A 17,006-nucleotide genomic window follows, 5' to 3' on the forward strand; every position below is an offset into this window, starting at 1 on the left:
CATTTTCTCTCTCTGTCTCTCAACAGCTGGTGACAGTGACCCACTGGATCACTGTTCATGTGTCTCAACCCTCAGGCTTCTACATGAAACCAAGTTTACTTTCCTTGAATAGTGAATAAACTTGTGAAATTTCGGATAAATCTAACATTTTCTCTCTCTGTCTCTCAACAGCTGGTGACAGTGACCCACTGGATCACTGTCTCATGTGTCTTGACCCTCAGGCTTCTACATGAAACCACAAGTTTACTTTCCTTGAATAGTGAATAAACTTGTGAAATTTCGGATAAATCTAACATTTTCTCTCTCTGTCTCTCAACAGCTGGTGACAGTGACCCACTGGATCACTGTCTCATGTGTCTTGACCCTCAGGCTTCTACATGAAACCACAAGTTTACTTTCCTTGAATAGTGAATAAACTTGTGAAATTTCGGATAAATCTAACATTTTCTCTCTCTGTCTCTCAACAGCTGGTGACAGTGACCCACTGGATCACTGTCTCATGTGTCTTGACCCTCAGGCTTCTACTTGAAACCACAAGTTTACTTTCCTCGAATAGTGAATAAACTTGTGAAATTTCGGATAAATCACACATTTTCTCTCTTTGTCTCTCAACAGCTGGTGACAGTGACCCACTGGATCACTGTCTCATGTGTCTCAACCCGCAGGCTTCTACTAAAAAACAACTAGTTTCCTTACCTTGAATATCAAATAAACTTGTGAAATCTCGGATAAATCTAAAATTTTCTCTCTCTGTCTCTCAACAGCTGGTGACAGTGACCCACTGGATCACTGTCTCATGTGTCTTGACCCTCAGGCTTCTACTTGAAACCACAAGTTTACTTTCCTTGAATAGTGAATAAACTTGTGAAATTTCGGATAAATCACACATTTTCTCTCTTTGTCTCTCAACAGCTGGTGACAGTGACCCACTGGATCACTGTCTCATGTGTCTCAACCCGCAGGCTTCTACTAAAAAACAACTAGTTTCTTACCTTGAATATCAAATAAACTTGTGAATCTCGGATAAATCTAACATTTTCTCTCTTTGTCTCTCAACAGCTGGTGACAGTGACCCACTGGATCACTGTCTCATGTGTCTCAACCCTCAGGCTTCTACTAAAAAACAACTAGTTTCCTTACCTTGAATATCAAATAAACTTGTGAAATCTCGGATAAATCTAAAATTTTCTCTCTCTGTCTCTCAACAGCTGGTGACAGTGACCCACTGGATCACTGTCTCATGTGTCTTGACCCTCAGGCTTCTACTTGAAACCACAAGTTTACTTTCCTTGAATAGTGAATAAACTTGTGAAATTTCGGATAAATCACACATTTTCTCTCTTTGTCTCTCAACAGCTGGTGACAGTGACCCACTGGATCACTGTCTCATGTGTCTCAACCCGCAGGCTTCTACTAAAAAACAACTAGTTTCCTTACCTTGAATATCAAATAAACTTGTGAAATCTCGGATAAATCTAACATTTTCTCTCTTTGTCTCTCAACAGCTGGTGACAGTGACCCACTGGATCACTGTCTCATGTGTCTCAACCCTCAGGCTTCTACTAAAAAACAACTAGTTTCCTTACCTTGAATATCAAATAAACTTGTGAAATTTCTGATAAATCTAACATTTCCCCTCAACAGCTGGTGACAGTGACCCACTGGATGGACGCCTCCCTTGTGTACGCCTCAAACGCCCAGCTGGCCGCTCAGCTGAGGGAGGGAGTTGGAGGCAGACTGAGGGTGCAGGTGAAGGGAGGAAGACCCTTTGCACCCGACAACTTCAACAAATCGGCCGCCTGTGATGTCCAGTCCGAGGATGAACCTTGCTACCAGTTCGGTCAGTAATTAGTTTTGCATAATCCATCAAATTCCATAACAGGAGAAATACTTCTCAATGGGAAATAGGGGTACGAAGACCAGGAGAAATACTTCTCAAAGGGGAATATTCTATACAATATCTTAAGGCTGTGCAAAGGCTAAAAAAAATTTTTCCACTGGTGATATTTTTCGATTTGTATATCATTAAGCGATCAAAATGAAAAAGTTTTCTAATAAAAACATTTTTTTCCAATGATTACTTTTTAAGATAAGAGCGCCTAAAGTTTAAATATTTGGGACAGAACATTTCAAATTCGGTGAGAGATGAATCCATGAGATTTAGAGGATGGCTTCTTCATGATATTGTTGATCTAGTAAAATAAAAATTTTCTGAAGATATCAATTTTTGACGAAGTTATTCAATTTACCAAAAATAACTTTTAGTTGAGTTATTGTTGGTCATTTTTGGTAAATTGAATAACTTTCTCAAAAATAGATATTTTCAGAGAAACAAAATCAACAAAACCATGAAGAATCTATCCTATGAATCTCATGGATTTATCTCCCACCGAATTTGAAATGTTCTGTTCCAAACATTTTAACTTTAGGCGCTCATATCTCAAAAAGTAATGATCGGAGAAAAAATGTTTTCCTGAGAAAACTTTGTCATTTTGATAGCTTGATAGTAAAAAAATCGAAAAACTTTGAAAAATATCACCAGTAGAAAGTTTATTTTCAGCCTTTGCACAGCCTTAAAGGAGATTTTTTATACACCAAGCACTACTTCCCCCCCTCACCCAACCATGAACGCAACCAATTCCTCAAATTCAGAATGAAGTTTGCTTCTGTCCCCTGTACAAAAATCTCTCGCCAGTAGTCATCTCAAACACTGACCTTTTTTGGGAACCCCGACAAGATGTGTTCGATTTTGAGCCCACCGACAAAAATTTCAAGGACACTTTTCAGCCTAACACCAAGAATTCCAAGGATACTTTTTAGCCTAACACCAAGAATTCCAAGGATACTTTTTAGCCTAACACCAAGAATTCCAAGGATACTTTTCAGCCTAACACCAAGAATTTCAAGGATACTTTTTATCCTAACACCAAGTATTCCAAGGATACTTTTTAGCCTAACACCAAGAATTCCAAGGATACTTTTTAGCCTAACACCAAGAATTCCAAGAATACTTTTCAGTCTACCTCCAAGACTTTCAAGGACACAGTTCGCGTCCTAACCCCCTCTGTGGACACCCCTGATCTATAATAATGATTCTAACTTGAAAACTTGCCATTTGAGAAACCCTGATATTCCAAGCCTATAAATTTATTCATCCAATATGAAAGCACGTGGGAAAATCCCGAATTTTGCTCTCAAATCAAAAGAATTACAATGAACACAATCACAGTCTACTATAGATATAGATAGTTAATATTATATATTTTTTACTATCATTGAATTAAATTTCTCAGTATTGGTATATTTGATAATGGGCATAAAGCTGGTAGTTAATAGGGAGTCTACCCAAGTAAATTCAATTTGCTCAGCTTGGAGCTGAGTTTGACTGCGACGTTGCCAAGTTGTGCGTTCCAGCCTTTATCCAAAGTAAGCCATGACACAATGCAATAAAAAAATATTGATTGAGAGGAAAAAACATAGTTCCTCATCTTATGGATAGTATCTAATAGAGCTGATAGAAAGCGTTTTTTCAGGTAAGTCGGCAAGGCAGAAAGCTGTTCGATTGGATAATTATCAGCTGATCCCCAAAGGCCAATTAAATCAGCTGATAATCAGCCAATCAGAGAGTTTTCTGCCCTGCCGACTCGTCCTGATAACGGCTTTGTATGGCTATGTGATACTATACACGAGATGAGGAACTATGATAGGCTATGATGGTGTAATAATAAAAGAGAAACCAAGAAACTATGAGTATTCTACTAGATTCTAATCCTAGATTCTCTAGGACTGAGAATGAAGTGAATAATAACAGAGGTTGGGAATGAAAAGATGATATTTTTAGACCAATGCCACATACTTTTAACCAAGATTTGCCGATCTTAGAAGAAATTCGTTCATTTTTTCAACCGATCTCAGATTCTTCCAATCAAACTTTTTCTCTACTTTTCGGTTAATTCAATCAATGCCACATACTTTCAACCAGCTTCTTCTCTATTAAAAGGTGCGTACAGATATACGCGTCGCGATCATGAGCAATTCACTTTTAATCAGCTGACTATATCTGTATTTTTACAGAAACGGTATAAGATATAGATATAAAAAGCTTGGCATCAGCTGATAAAAAGTGAATTGCTCATGTTCGCGGCGCGTTAATCTGTACGCACCTTTAGGCTCGTTCAACTAATCCTACACGCTTTCAACCATCTTTGAACATCCTCAAATTCAAAGTATTTTACAACCAGTTTTGTTGGTTATAGGTGATTTTCTTTCCTATTTTAGATTTGTTCAACTAATCCAACATTAGTTGATTTTTTTCAACTAAGCTGATCCTAATTTCCAAAGTAGGCTAATTGTGGTTTACTTCTTACCATCTCCCTCTATTTTCTGTTTTTCTTTCTCTTGAATATTCATATTAATTAAAACTTTAACAATATTTCCATTTATAAATGAATCCTTAGTTGAATTGATGAAATTAACGTTTCGGTAGAGAGTTAGTGGGAAGGATATTTTGAATATTCTCTCCGAAGAACGGACATTGATATGTCCAAAGCTCCGCCAATTTATGTAAATGCATAACAATATTATCTTTAGTTATTACAAATTGCTTTTTTCGTATCATATACAGTTCAATAATTATTTTCTTAGTCTATATTATGTAGATTCATCTATAACTTTGCTGTATTGTAAGCTATTGTATATAAGTGTATAGGCCAGTATATATTGTAATCTACATAAATAAAGTAATCAATCAATCTATTACAAGGTATTTTTCCCCAACACACTTCCAACCATCTCCACCTCAATTTCTATGTATTTTCAACAAATTTCAACCAACTTTTACCCCGTTTTAGGTGACGTCCGAGCCAACCAGAACCCCCAACTGACTGTTCTGCAGACCGTACTGCTTCGTGAACACAACCGACTGGCCACCGCACTCCACCACCTCAACCCCCACTGGGACGACGAGACCCTCTACCAGGAGGCCAGGAAGATCCTCATCGCCGAGTTCCAGCACATCAACTACTACGAGTGGCTGCCCATCTTCATCGGTGAGCTATTCACTACTGTGGACCCTCAATAAATTGATGAATAATGAAATGTTGGAAGTCGTTATGAATGGTGTGTTATTACACTGAAGTGTTAATAAAGTGTATAACACTGGGATGAACTGTTAAGAGTATTGTTATGAATGAAGTGTTATTGAATAACACTGGAATGTTGCATAGAAATATCACTAAGTTAGTGATATTTCTAGACAACATTTCAGTGTTTTGGTATGGATAAATATCACTACATCTCATCAACAACAGTTGTATCTGAAGTCAAATTTATGGATGCTGAAGTTGAGCATTATTTTTTGAACCATTTTGACTGCGATGTAATAAGCAAATTTTTTGTTATTTGATTACCGGCATTCAGTTATTCATTTAGAGTAGTACCTGATAGATTTATCCACTTACAGATTGGAATACTTTCCAGTTCTGTGAAGTCTCTTGCAACTGTGGGAATGAATTCAAAGAGCTCTAAAGTGCTCGAATATACCTACGAATAATAATCTATTCAACTTCTACATAAAGAGGTTCGGATCAGACAATGATTTCTCAACCGTGAAAGGAAGAAGGAGGAAAACTTCAATTTTTTTCAATTTTAAAGCTTTTAATGTACTAAAATATTGAAGAACATAGTTTCCATTCAATAGTATCAATATACAGTATTTAGTGTAACAAGAATAAGCTCACAGTATGGTTTAGAAATAAACACAAAGAGAATAAAACTTCTGATAGTGAGTAAAGAGAACATTGCTGGAGCCAGCCTTTACATCGATCAAGGTAGAAAGAGTGAAGCAGTACAATTATCTAGGAACAATTATTAGTGAGAAGTGGGATAACTCTCAAGAAATCCGGTGTCGCATCGAAAAAGCCCATTCAGTGTTTGTTAAAATGAGCTCACTCTTCAAATCCCACAATTTGTCTTTAGAAATGAAGCTTTAGAATGATGCGTTGCTACATTTTCTCTGTTTTGCTATATCAAATCAAATCAAATCAGTTTATTTCCACATTTGGTACATTAAAAGAATATGTAAAAGTGCATACATTTCATTGTTTTTACAATATTTCAAACAGGTTATTAAAGATTCTTTTTTACATATTATACACTATTACCATAATACATATAGAGTGGAATTCCCCCAAAAAGACTGTTCGTCTGTGGTTGAGGGAGAGTTCTTATCAAGCAAGAGTAATATGTATCTCATCAAATAATAATATACTACAAACATACTTAATTAATAAGATATCATTTTGTCTACATCAGAGGAGAAAAAACAAGACAAAACATTTTGTTTTTGTTTGTTAGCGCAGAGTGATCATAAAAGTAAGATACAGAAAAGTGAAAGAGCAAAGGGATCAAGACAAGCGGTGATGCAAATGTAATATTAGTATATAATCAATGCTGGGATGCTACGTGTAGGGTGAAAGAAGAAGTTGTTCAGCTCCATTCCAGCCCAAGCCAAAGAGCCACCCCACCAACCTCCTTTTATACACCACATCGCTGCAACCCTCGGCCTCCCTCATGTCTTCCGGTAAATTCCTATAGATAATTTGAGCTAAGTAAAACGGTGATTTAAGTTCTATTCCATGCATTAATCTGGGGATAGAATAGCCATGGTTATTTCTTAGTCTAGTATAGTAATTGTGCTGTATGTTGGCAAGAAGTTCTATTTTATGTTTCCTAATATATGTAAGAATTGTTTTAATAAATAGCTGTCTTAAATTTAACACAGGGAAGTCCGAGAAAAGCAGCGACGTGGGGTACCTGGGTTCTTTTTTCAGGATGGTCTTCATGATTGTACGTTGGGTAACGGCCAGTGGCTCCAGGCATGTGGATGATACCCCTCCCCATGCTATTATGCCATACTGCAACACTGATTGCACGTAGGCATGATAAATCCTCCTACACAACCTGATGTCTAGTACATTACTGAGTTGAGACAGACCATAAAGCAACCTCCTAACCCTCTGTTTCAAATTCTGTACATGAGGGACCCAACTCAGATGATTGTCAAAAATAACCCCCAAGTATTTATATTGGTCGACTCTCTTGATTGACCCACATGCACATGCAGTAGATTCTATATCCCTACAGGAATGCATTTTTACTTGCCTAGAACCTGGATCAGATTGGTTCCTGGTCACTATAGGCATATACTTTGTTTTACTCAGATTTACTGTTAAACTATTGTGGTCAAACCAATTTTTTATTCTAGCGAGATCATTTGTGGCATTTCTATAAACTTCCTCCCATTCTCTACCTACAGAAATTACAGCAGTGTCGTCAGCAAATAGAAATATTTTACTTGTTGTGTTCAATTGGGAAATATTATTAATATATACCAGGAACAATGTTGGACCCAGAGTGCTTCCCTGAATTACTCCAAAGTCAATATTGTCCATTTCACTGGATTTTCCTTCAATTTGAACAAATTGCTGGCGCTCCGAGAGATAACTCCTGAACCATTGCAAGGCGGTATTTTTAACTCCAATGGCCTCAAGTTTATGCAATAGCTTATCTCTATCAACTGAATCGAAGGCCTTGGCCAGGTCCAGGAATGTGATAATAGCCTTATTTTTCAATTTAATTGACTCTGTTATATATTTAGTTACTTCAAATAGGGCATCGTCAGTATTTTTAGATTTTTGAAAACCATATTGATTTTTTGCTAAGATGTTATTTTTTGTTAAATATTTTGTCAACTGTATTTTAACGCACTTTTCAATAATTTTGGACAAAGTAGCAAGAAGAGAAATAGGTCGGTAGTTAGTTAGTTCGTTTTTTGGCCCTGATTTGTAAATTGGAATGATTTTTGAAATTTTTAATTTTTCTGGAAATTGACCTGCATGAATGCTTAGATTTATTAGATGATGAATAGGGTTAATTAGTGAATCTATGTTTTCTTTGAATATTCTTGTGGGTATGAGGTCATGCCCAGGGGCACTCTTTCCTTTGAGACTGTTTATTACCACCCTAAGTTCCTCTTTGGTAACATCCTTAAACTCAAATACTGTGTTAACTCCATATTCGTGATCATTAATTTCTGGTTCACCAACCGGGCTTAGGGATCGAGATAATGAAGCTCCAACAGCAGTGAAATATTTATTAAAACTATTACAAAGATCATTGACATCTTGGATTTGTGCTGAATCTCCAGTTTTAGCAAATGCTCCAATTGGGAAAGGTTGATGTGCTGTAGCTTTTCCAGCAATTTCTCTCACAACGGGCCAGAACTTTTGTGGATTGTCTGATACTTCATCAACTTTATTCTTATAATAATCATATTTAGCTCGCTTAATTGTTGAGTGTAGGAGGTTCCTGTATTGTATGAATTCGTTTTTTAAAGCAAGACAGTAAGGTTGTCTGTTGAGTTTTTTCTTTAATTTATCGCGGTGGCGGATAGAGTTTACCAAACCTCTGGAAATCCATGGTTTTATTTTTGTATTTTTGGATGATATTTTTACTTTTGATGTCTTATTAAGGAGAATAGTCTGGATAGTATCAATGAATAAATTAGTTGAAAGATTGATATTATTTTCATTAGTAACATCGTCCCAATTCTGTCGAGACAAGGAATTCTTAACACCGTTCCAATCTATTTTTGAATAATATTCTTCTTTTACAGGTGGTTTGACAAATTTTTGAGTTGTTAATTTCATGCATATGGCATAATGGTCAGTAATTGCAGTTTGGAGTACAGTTGTTGCTACATCAAAAGAGGGCGGTAGTCTGACAAAGTAATGATCGATGCAAGTGTTGCTGGCCGGTCTGGTCACCTTGTCGACACAAGACACAAGGCCCGCCTCGTTCATTACATCCAGGTACTTTTCTTCCAGTGTATGAGGATTAAGATTCAAAAGGTTGCAATTTATATCGCCAGAAAATATTTTTAAACACCTATTGTTATTTACCCGTTCATTAAAGTATGACTCTATGGATTCTACAAAAATATGAAGATTTGAGTTGGGGCTGCGATAAATTGCCAGAATTTCACACGGAACACCAGCCCAGTCAAAAGTGAGGGAGAGACATGTGGCTATACCCCCCAATTGAAACTCGCAGCACAATGCAGATATTTCATGGTCTATGTAAACGACAACTCCATCACTTTGATTAAGATTGTTAAATGACCTGTACAAATTATAACCGGGAATTTCCATCAAATCGCTCTCATCGTTCAGCCAAGCTTCCGTAAGTATTATGCATGTGAAACGATAGGCCAAGTTCTGCAATACTACAAGGAATTCGTCAATGTTTCTTCTACTGTATAACTTCTAATATTTTGTTGGATTACAGTAAAATTTTGTTGATTCGCATCCCCGCCCCTCGCAAGCCCTCCGCTTTCAATAAAATTACTACAAAAATTCTTAATATCTGAACACTCTGTGCAATTAATTGTTGGAATATCTAATAATTCTACAGCATTTCTAATCATAAGAAAAGAAAAGAGCAGCAAAAAAACCTAAACAACGGCAAGCCGTCCGACCAGACGTGAAAATAAATATAAAAAAGAGGGGGAAAAATATATAATATCAATTGAATACAGGAATTCTTAAAAAATGAATAAAACAAAATTGAATGCCAGTACAGTATAATAATAGATTGAGAAGAAAGAATTTTTGAAGCAAAAGAGGAAAAATTGATTAATACTCGAAACTTTCTTTCACCTAGATAAGGATACTTTTGTAGTTTGTAAGACGTAAACAAGCGATAACGAAGATGCTCGGAATCATTCTTGATCAAGGTATACTTTATTGATTAAGCTAGAAGAAATACATAAGCCTTTGCGAGTCCAATTTTCTCTTAAACGTTAACATTAATAATTTATGTCTTGTATAAGACAGTATAGTTATAATATTAATTTTTCTCAACTCTTTCATCGTGCTTGATACTGACACTTAAATAGGAGACTTAATGATCAGCACATTTCCACATCAAGAATAAATTAAATAAGAATATATTACTTGAAAGCAGCTAAAAACTTATACAGTAGCTTATTTACTTATAAAGGCTTACAAAGGCTTAAATATTTTAATATATTAAAATAATTGATGTAATGATATAATTAAAATGACATAGAATCGGATAATAAATGATCTAATAAGAAGAAATGGAATCTTTGAAACAAAGAAGAAATTAAAACTTAAACTTTCCGTATCTCTACATAGATAAGGAACTCTGTAATTATTATGGACAGGTGGGTGATAATCAGGATATTCGGTGCTTTATTTATCAAATTCCTTCAATTAGAATTTAGCCACCTCTACCAGTCTACAAAGAAAATTCAGTTTTAGGTTCGATAGCAGAATTCAGAGTAGTCAATTTCTTAATATTTAATAGTGTGAATGTATATTATTTTATTGAACTTATTTATTCATTTTATAGAGTTAGCAAGGAGTTTATAATAGGTGTAGCATGCTAAATTATTATTAGTATGCTAAATTATTATTAGTATGCAGTATTATTATTCATCTAAGTATGCTGAGTTATGCTGAGGTATGGTGTGGAAACCTGGACTCTGAACAAAGAAATCACCAGGAGACTTGAAGCATTTGAACTATGGCTTTACAGAAGAATTTTAAGGATATCTTGGACACAAAAAGTCACAAACGCAGAAGTACTACAACGCATGAGAAAGGGAGCAGAGTTGGTAAACACCATAAAATGCCGGAAACTCCAATACCTCGGGCATATAATGAGGAACACAGAAAGGTACGGGCTACTCCAAGAGATCCTTCAAGCCAAGATAAACAGCAAGAGAAAACCGGGTTGAAAAAGAATATCTTGGTTGGCAAATCTGAGGAAGTGGTTGGGTAAAACATCAGTAGAACTCTTCCGAATCGCAACCAACAAAATCAAGATAGCCATGCTGATAGCCAACATCCGGAACGGATAGGCACTTAGAGAAGAAGTATCAATATAAGATTGATGCTTTATTGATTCATACAATAAGTACATCATAGAAAGGATGGGGAGACAAAAAATAAGGTAACCTAAAATAGTTATAATAAGATAAAAGTTATAAAAAGGTAGGTAATCTAAAATAAGATATCATAAAGAAGATATATCTTATGATATAGGTTGTTTATGTTCCAAATTACAAGCCGATTTCTTCTTAACTCAAGCCGATTTCTGGAGCCTACTGTCTATCATTACTGTTTTGGCCGTGTGAGAGTGTATGAACGGCGCAGTTTGAGAGACTACCAGCGTCATACAGCTTCACAAAAAAGAACTACTAGGACTATCGGCTTGAGTGAACACTGAAATTTACCACATAAACGCCTGATACCATCGGATATCTTCTTATGCTAAATTTTCTCTCTGGCTATAGCAAAATGAGAAGTAATTTTTGGAAAGAGTTGGTTATTATTGAGTATTTATTTATTATAAGTAGGTTTTTATTAAGTATAAGTAGGTATTTTATTAAGTGAGGAGATACGAAATTGGAATTGCTATCTTTTCTCCATGGTTGTAGTTGAAAGGTATTCTCTCTTTCAATCAACGACTGTTTCTTATAATTTTTTGATGATTTTAGGCACAAACAACATGGCGAAATACGGTCTTATCTACCCGGGAGCCAAGAGCCACATTGACGACTACAAAGAGGAGGTTGATCCCAGCGTTATCCAAGGACACGCCACGGCTGGATTCAGATACTTCCACTCTGCCATTCAGGGCAAACTCGAGTGAGTAACTGCAACAATAATCTATTTAAACTGTTAATAAACTGTACAATAATATTATAGTGAGGCCCACTTTATAATAGAAGTATTCGTTCAACATATTGTTGCTAGCCTTGTCTATCATTCGACAAAGCAGATAGCGCTCACCTTTTATAGTGAGGTTCACGTTATTCAAATAATTATTATTAAACGAAATTCCAAATCAAATCAACTGTTGATTATAACTGAGTTATAATGGCAATATTTGATTAACATTATTGTACCTAACTTTGTCTATCATTCGACAAAGCAGATAGCGCTAACCTTTTATAATGAGGTTCACGTTATTCAAATAATTATTAAACGAAATTCCAAATCAAATCAACTGTAACTTATAACTGAGTTATAATGGCTGTATTTTATCAACTATCAATCTATTGTAATCTATTGGGACAGTTTATTACACTTTTTCCGATTGTTACGTCTTGATACTTGATATTCTCCCACTGGAAGCGCGTATGCGCCGTGGTCGTCAGATTTTTTCATCATAATGAAGAGCTCAATTTCCTTGTAGTTCCTGGTGTCGGTGTGGTGAGATTCTTTCCTCAAAGTACTCTGGTAAACTATAATAATATGGTCTTGTTGTGAGGAATTTTTTTAGTTCATTTTTAAATTGACTCAAGTTTTTTCATTTCATTTCATTTCATTTCATTTATTGACACACTTTACAATTTACAATAATAAATAATACACAAAACATTACAAAACAATAATATAAAGTGGTTAGGTAACCTCATTTGAAAAAACGTGTTGAGGCACCATCACACTGAAAATAAAGAAAGAGTAGCTTAGAGCCTAGCTAAAATTATATATAAAAACTTTGTAAATGTTTATAATACAGAGAAAAAATATGTTGAAGAGTACTAAGAGATAAACTGTCCCTTCATAAATGTATCATTCACTGCAATATGATAATATCAAAAATACAATATAAAAGTAACTATACTATCTAAACAGAAACTCAACATCTTCTAGTGAAAACAACCAAGATTTCAATTTCCTTGAGAAAAATTCTTAAATTTAAACTAGAGGACACATGGAAAGGTAGATAATTATAAAACTTTAAAGCACAAAAAGTAAAAAACCTACGAAAAGCTTCAACATTAGCCTTCAACAGAATGACCTTATTTTGAAATCTCAAACGACTAGAGTAAACTCTAGCATTACTTTGAACATTTCCTCCTCTAATGAAAAATATTCTTAAAACTCTAAAGACATATAAATATCTTAATGGCAAAATATGAAATTGTTTAAAAAAAACCATTGCATGTTCCGTTCTAGGTACACGCGCCATTATTCTGATAATTTTCTTTTGTGCAACTAGAAGTGTATTGATATTTGTGAAATAAATACCTCCCCAACAAGTGATCCCATATTGTAGCTTACTTTCAATAATGGAAAAATAAATCAACCTTAATACATTTACATGGCAAATATTCTTCAAGTAGTAGAATGTTCTTATAGCAGATAACATATATTTATTAATAGAGTTAATATGCTCATTCCAATTACAATTTTTATCAATAAAAAGGCCTAAATATTTGATTTTATCAACTTGATGAAGTTTTCCAAGGTCTTCAATTCATTTGGGAAGCAGTTGTATATCCTAACGCAGATATATTTGGGTCCATATTGGGTCAGTCTGGATCGTACCATTGTCACATGAGTGTCCTTTCTTCATCTGGTGTTGTAGTGGTGATATTGCTGATTGCTCAAAAAAATATCTGGCTTCCTTCTAGTCGTCAAACATGCCTCCAAAACAAACAGTGCCATTATCAATATCTATTGAACTGGAAGCTTGAAAATGAGCAGCAGCGCGTAATTATAGTGTGAGTGAAGCTCTACGATTGGCCATTAGCAGTTGACCAATGAATGTTGAGCTCTACTGCCATTGCCGAGACACTCAAAGTATTCCAAATATGGTCATCAGAACTGTTGAACAACAACCAATGAAGAGAAATTTAGTAAATAATAGAATAGGCCTGAATTATTTGTCCAATGATTGGTTATTTTGATTGATTTCTACAGTTATTTAGTGGATGATTGATCATTTTTTCACAGCTATTCCAAATCAAATCAATTTATTTTCCATTTTTTACTGTACCAGAACGGTTCCAATTCTAATATTTATACAACAGTCCAAATGTACGAAGGTTATGTGTCACTTAACATTCTTCAATTACACACTCAATTTTAAATCCAGAACACACAAAAATCATTCTCAAATAAAAAAAAACTTGATGATACGATTGGTTTTTATGGTGATTCTGATTGATTTATGCAGATTAATCGCTGAAGACAGATTGATTGATTGCCTTTATCAAGAGCGGAGTTAGGACTCAAGGTCCTCTCTGCCACACAATCCTCAGATGTAGCTACAAATTTGGATTTGATTATTGATGATTGTAACTAATTATTGATAGATTTTTCTGATGATTCTGATTGATTTTCTTAGATTGATCGCTGAAGACAGATTGATTGATTGCCTTTATCAAGGGCGGAGTTAGGACTCAAGGTCCTCTCTGCCACACAATCCTCAGATGTAGCTACAAATTTGGATTTGATTATTGATGATTGTAACTAATTATTGATAGATTTTTCTGATGATTCTGATTGATTTTCTTAGATTGATCGCTGAGGACAGACGTAGCTATGGGGCTCTGAGACTGAGCGACTACTTCAACCGACCAGGAGTCATTGAACAGGGAGATAATTTCGATAATCTTGGAAGAGGTCTGCAGACTCAGCCACAGGAAACCGTCGACCCATTCTTCACTAGTGAGGTAATTCAATAAAATTGTGGAAAAATCTCATTTCAACACAATTGTTCCAGTAGAACCTAAAGCTGCGTACAGATATACGTGCCTTCAACCCGCTCCGCCCTCGTTCCACCATCGCTCCGCAGTCGCTCCGCCCCCGCTCTGCAGTCGCACCGATCATGAACGTTACGGGAGATGTTAGCTCTTCTCGCGTTCCACTCTTGCTCCCCGGTCGATCATCAATCGATCTGCTCGAGTGACGTTCGGTTGTGGAGCAGAGCGAAAGTCTGTACGCACCTAAAGAGAAACCTAAACAATCTACTCGATTTTTTTGTGAAACACAATAAGAGACTCTCAATGAGAAATCAATAAACTCAACAATTTATAGGCTAGTATTTTTTTTTAAGATTTTTTTAATATAGTCAATTCATCAGTTTCAGTGATATTAATGCATTTTACCAATCTTATCCATACTATAATAAAGTGAAGAACTGGCTTATACACGTACGGGATAGGAAAATATTATGTTTTCGCCACACTGCACAGAAAACAGCTGTTTTCCAGTCCCTACGTAGATCTGAAAGACCTTGTTTGCAGACGGCTCTCGTCTGACGTCAGAAAAGGGTAGCTTTCAGGCCTAGGCCGGAAAACGTACTCTTTCCAGCCGCTAACATGGAAGTCCGTAGTTAATAAGTCATCCACTAGATCGGGCGAGTATCAACTTTCCTCATCTGAAGTTGCAATTATTCCAGTTCGAATTTCGAATCAAACTAATTCAGCATTCGCTTCGCAACCATTTTTATTCAATTATTTATTGTTGATTAGCACATTCCGAATTTTCAAAAATGCTTGAAGATGACGACGCCCGTGATATTCCAAGTGAAATTTTAAAAGAATCTGAAATCCTGACTGCGAATCTTCTACCACTAAAATCAAGAGATAGGTACGATAACTTAACGAGTATCCTTTAATTTGTATTCTTTATTTATTTTGTCAGCAATACCTGTAGTGTGGCGAAAAATATCGTTCGCACCACGGGCAAAAATGTTTTTCCGGCTCTCAATCTTTTCTATTCCTCGGCCTACGGCCTCGGACTTGAAAACTGATTTTGAGCCGGAAAAATCTCATTTTCTGCTCTAGGTGCGAAATATACTATTGACGCATCATCACGTCTGAACTACTGATCAGATTAACTTGAAATTTTGCATGTAGATTCTTAATTTACCGAAGATGGTTACAGGCCTATTTTGAATTCTTCAAGACTTGAGGTAAATAAGGTTAATCTTACTTAATTCTTCTTCAAGTAGGTTGAGTTTTCAGTTTGTAAAATTTTTATTCGACCCTTGCGGATCACGGGTTACCTTCTAGTATATTTATACTATAATAAAGGAAATAACTGGTTTATACACGTACGGGATAGGGAAATTATGTTTGCAGCATCAACAAGTCTCAACTACTGATCTGATTAACTAGAAATTCTGCATATAGATTCTTAATTCACCGAGGATGGTTACAGACCTATTTTACATTCTTCAAGACTTTAGTAGATCAAGTTTTCAGTTTGTCTAATTTTCAATCAGACCCTCATGGAGCACGGGTTACCTGCTAATCAGTAATAAGACTCTTTCTCTGTTTATCTTACTAATCTCATCAAGTAAAAGTGCGAACACACCGAATAATTATGCTTACTCCTGATTCGTCGATTGAGTAACAAACTGACAACAATTCAAATTTGTGTCGCTGTTTCTGATTGATCAACGAGAGTTTGAGAGAGGGGCCATTGTCACAGTGTTTGCTTGCTCATGATTGGTCGATTGAGTAGCTGACAAGAATTCAAAATGTCGTCCTCTTTCCTGATTGGTCAATTTAGAGTATTCCTTGAATACTCTTTCAAATTTCATGGTATGCGTTTTGTGAATGAGGAATTGGAATTTCAATCGAATTTGATTCATAAATCGGTAATCTGATGCTTTCTCTATCAGTGAAATCTTGAACAAAATCTTTAATAGCTTAATTTTATTGCAAGATTTGAGCCTAAACGTTCAATTAAGACCCATGTTCTTCATACAGCTTCAACTCAAGTTCAACCTAATTAATCTAGGAGAATCTATTGAATCAAGCTTCATTTGGTTGCACCTTATAAGATGCCAAACGATACAATCGAACCACATTTTTAGTCTTGACAAGGAGGCTTAAGGCCTATACTGAGGTCCTAAACGTTTAATTAAGACCTATGTTTATTATTTATTTATTTATTATTCACAATGGAGACAATGGAGAAATAATTTTCTATGTTCTTCATACAGTTTCAGCTCAAGTTCTACCTAATCTAAGAACATTTATACTATCAAGCATAATGTGTTTGTATTTTTATAAGTTGCCAAGCGATACAGTCAATCCAGAATTTTAAGTAAATTCTATGCTCTCTGTACGCGGACACCAGTTTGTTTATCTCAACTGATTTGACCAAATTTTT

At 35.5% G+C, this 17,006-nt stretch overlaps 1 protein-coding gene across 1 annotated transcript in view; it reads left to right on the top strand.

Annotated features, from left to right (window-relative positions):
• The window catches only part of LOC111052576 (peroxidase), a 142,045-nt gene that overhangs the window by 114,787 nt on the left and 10,252 nt on the right, over positions 1-17,006 (top strand). Inside the window, exons 7-10 of the mRNA XM_039433702.1 lie at positions 1,645-1,840; positions 4,851-5,048; positions 11,585-11,735; positions 14,398-14,554. Coding sequence (XP_039289636.1) covers positions 1,645-1,840; positions 4,851-5,048; positions 11,585-11,735; positions 14,398-14,554 — 702 coding nt within the window. The remainder of the gene's footprint in view (positions 1-1,644; positions 1,841-4,850; positions 5,049-11,584; positions 11,736-14,397; positions 14,555-17,006) is intronic.

The sequence above is a fragment of the Nilaparvata lugens genome, chromosome 8 (genome assembly GCF_014356525.2).
Source record: "Nilaparvata lugens isolate BPH chromosome 8, ASM1435652v1, whole genome shotgun sequence".
Classification (NCBI taxonomy): Eukaryota; Metazoa; Arthropoda; class Insecta; order Hemiptera; family Delphacidae; genus Nilaparvata; species Nilaparvata lugens.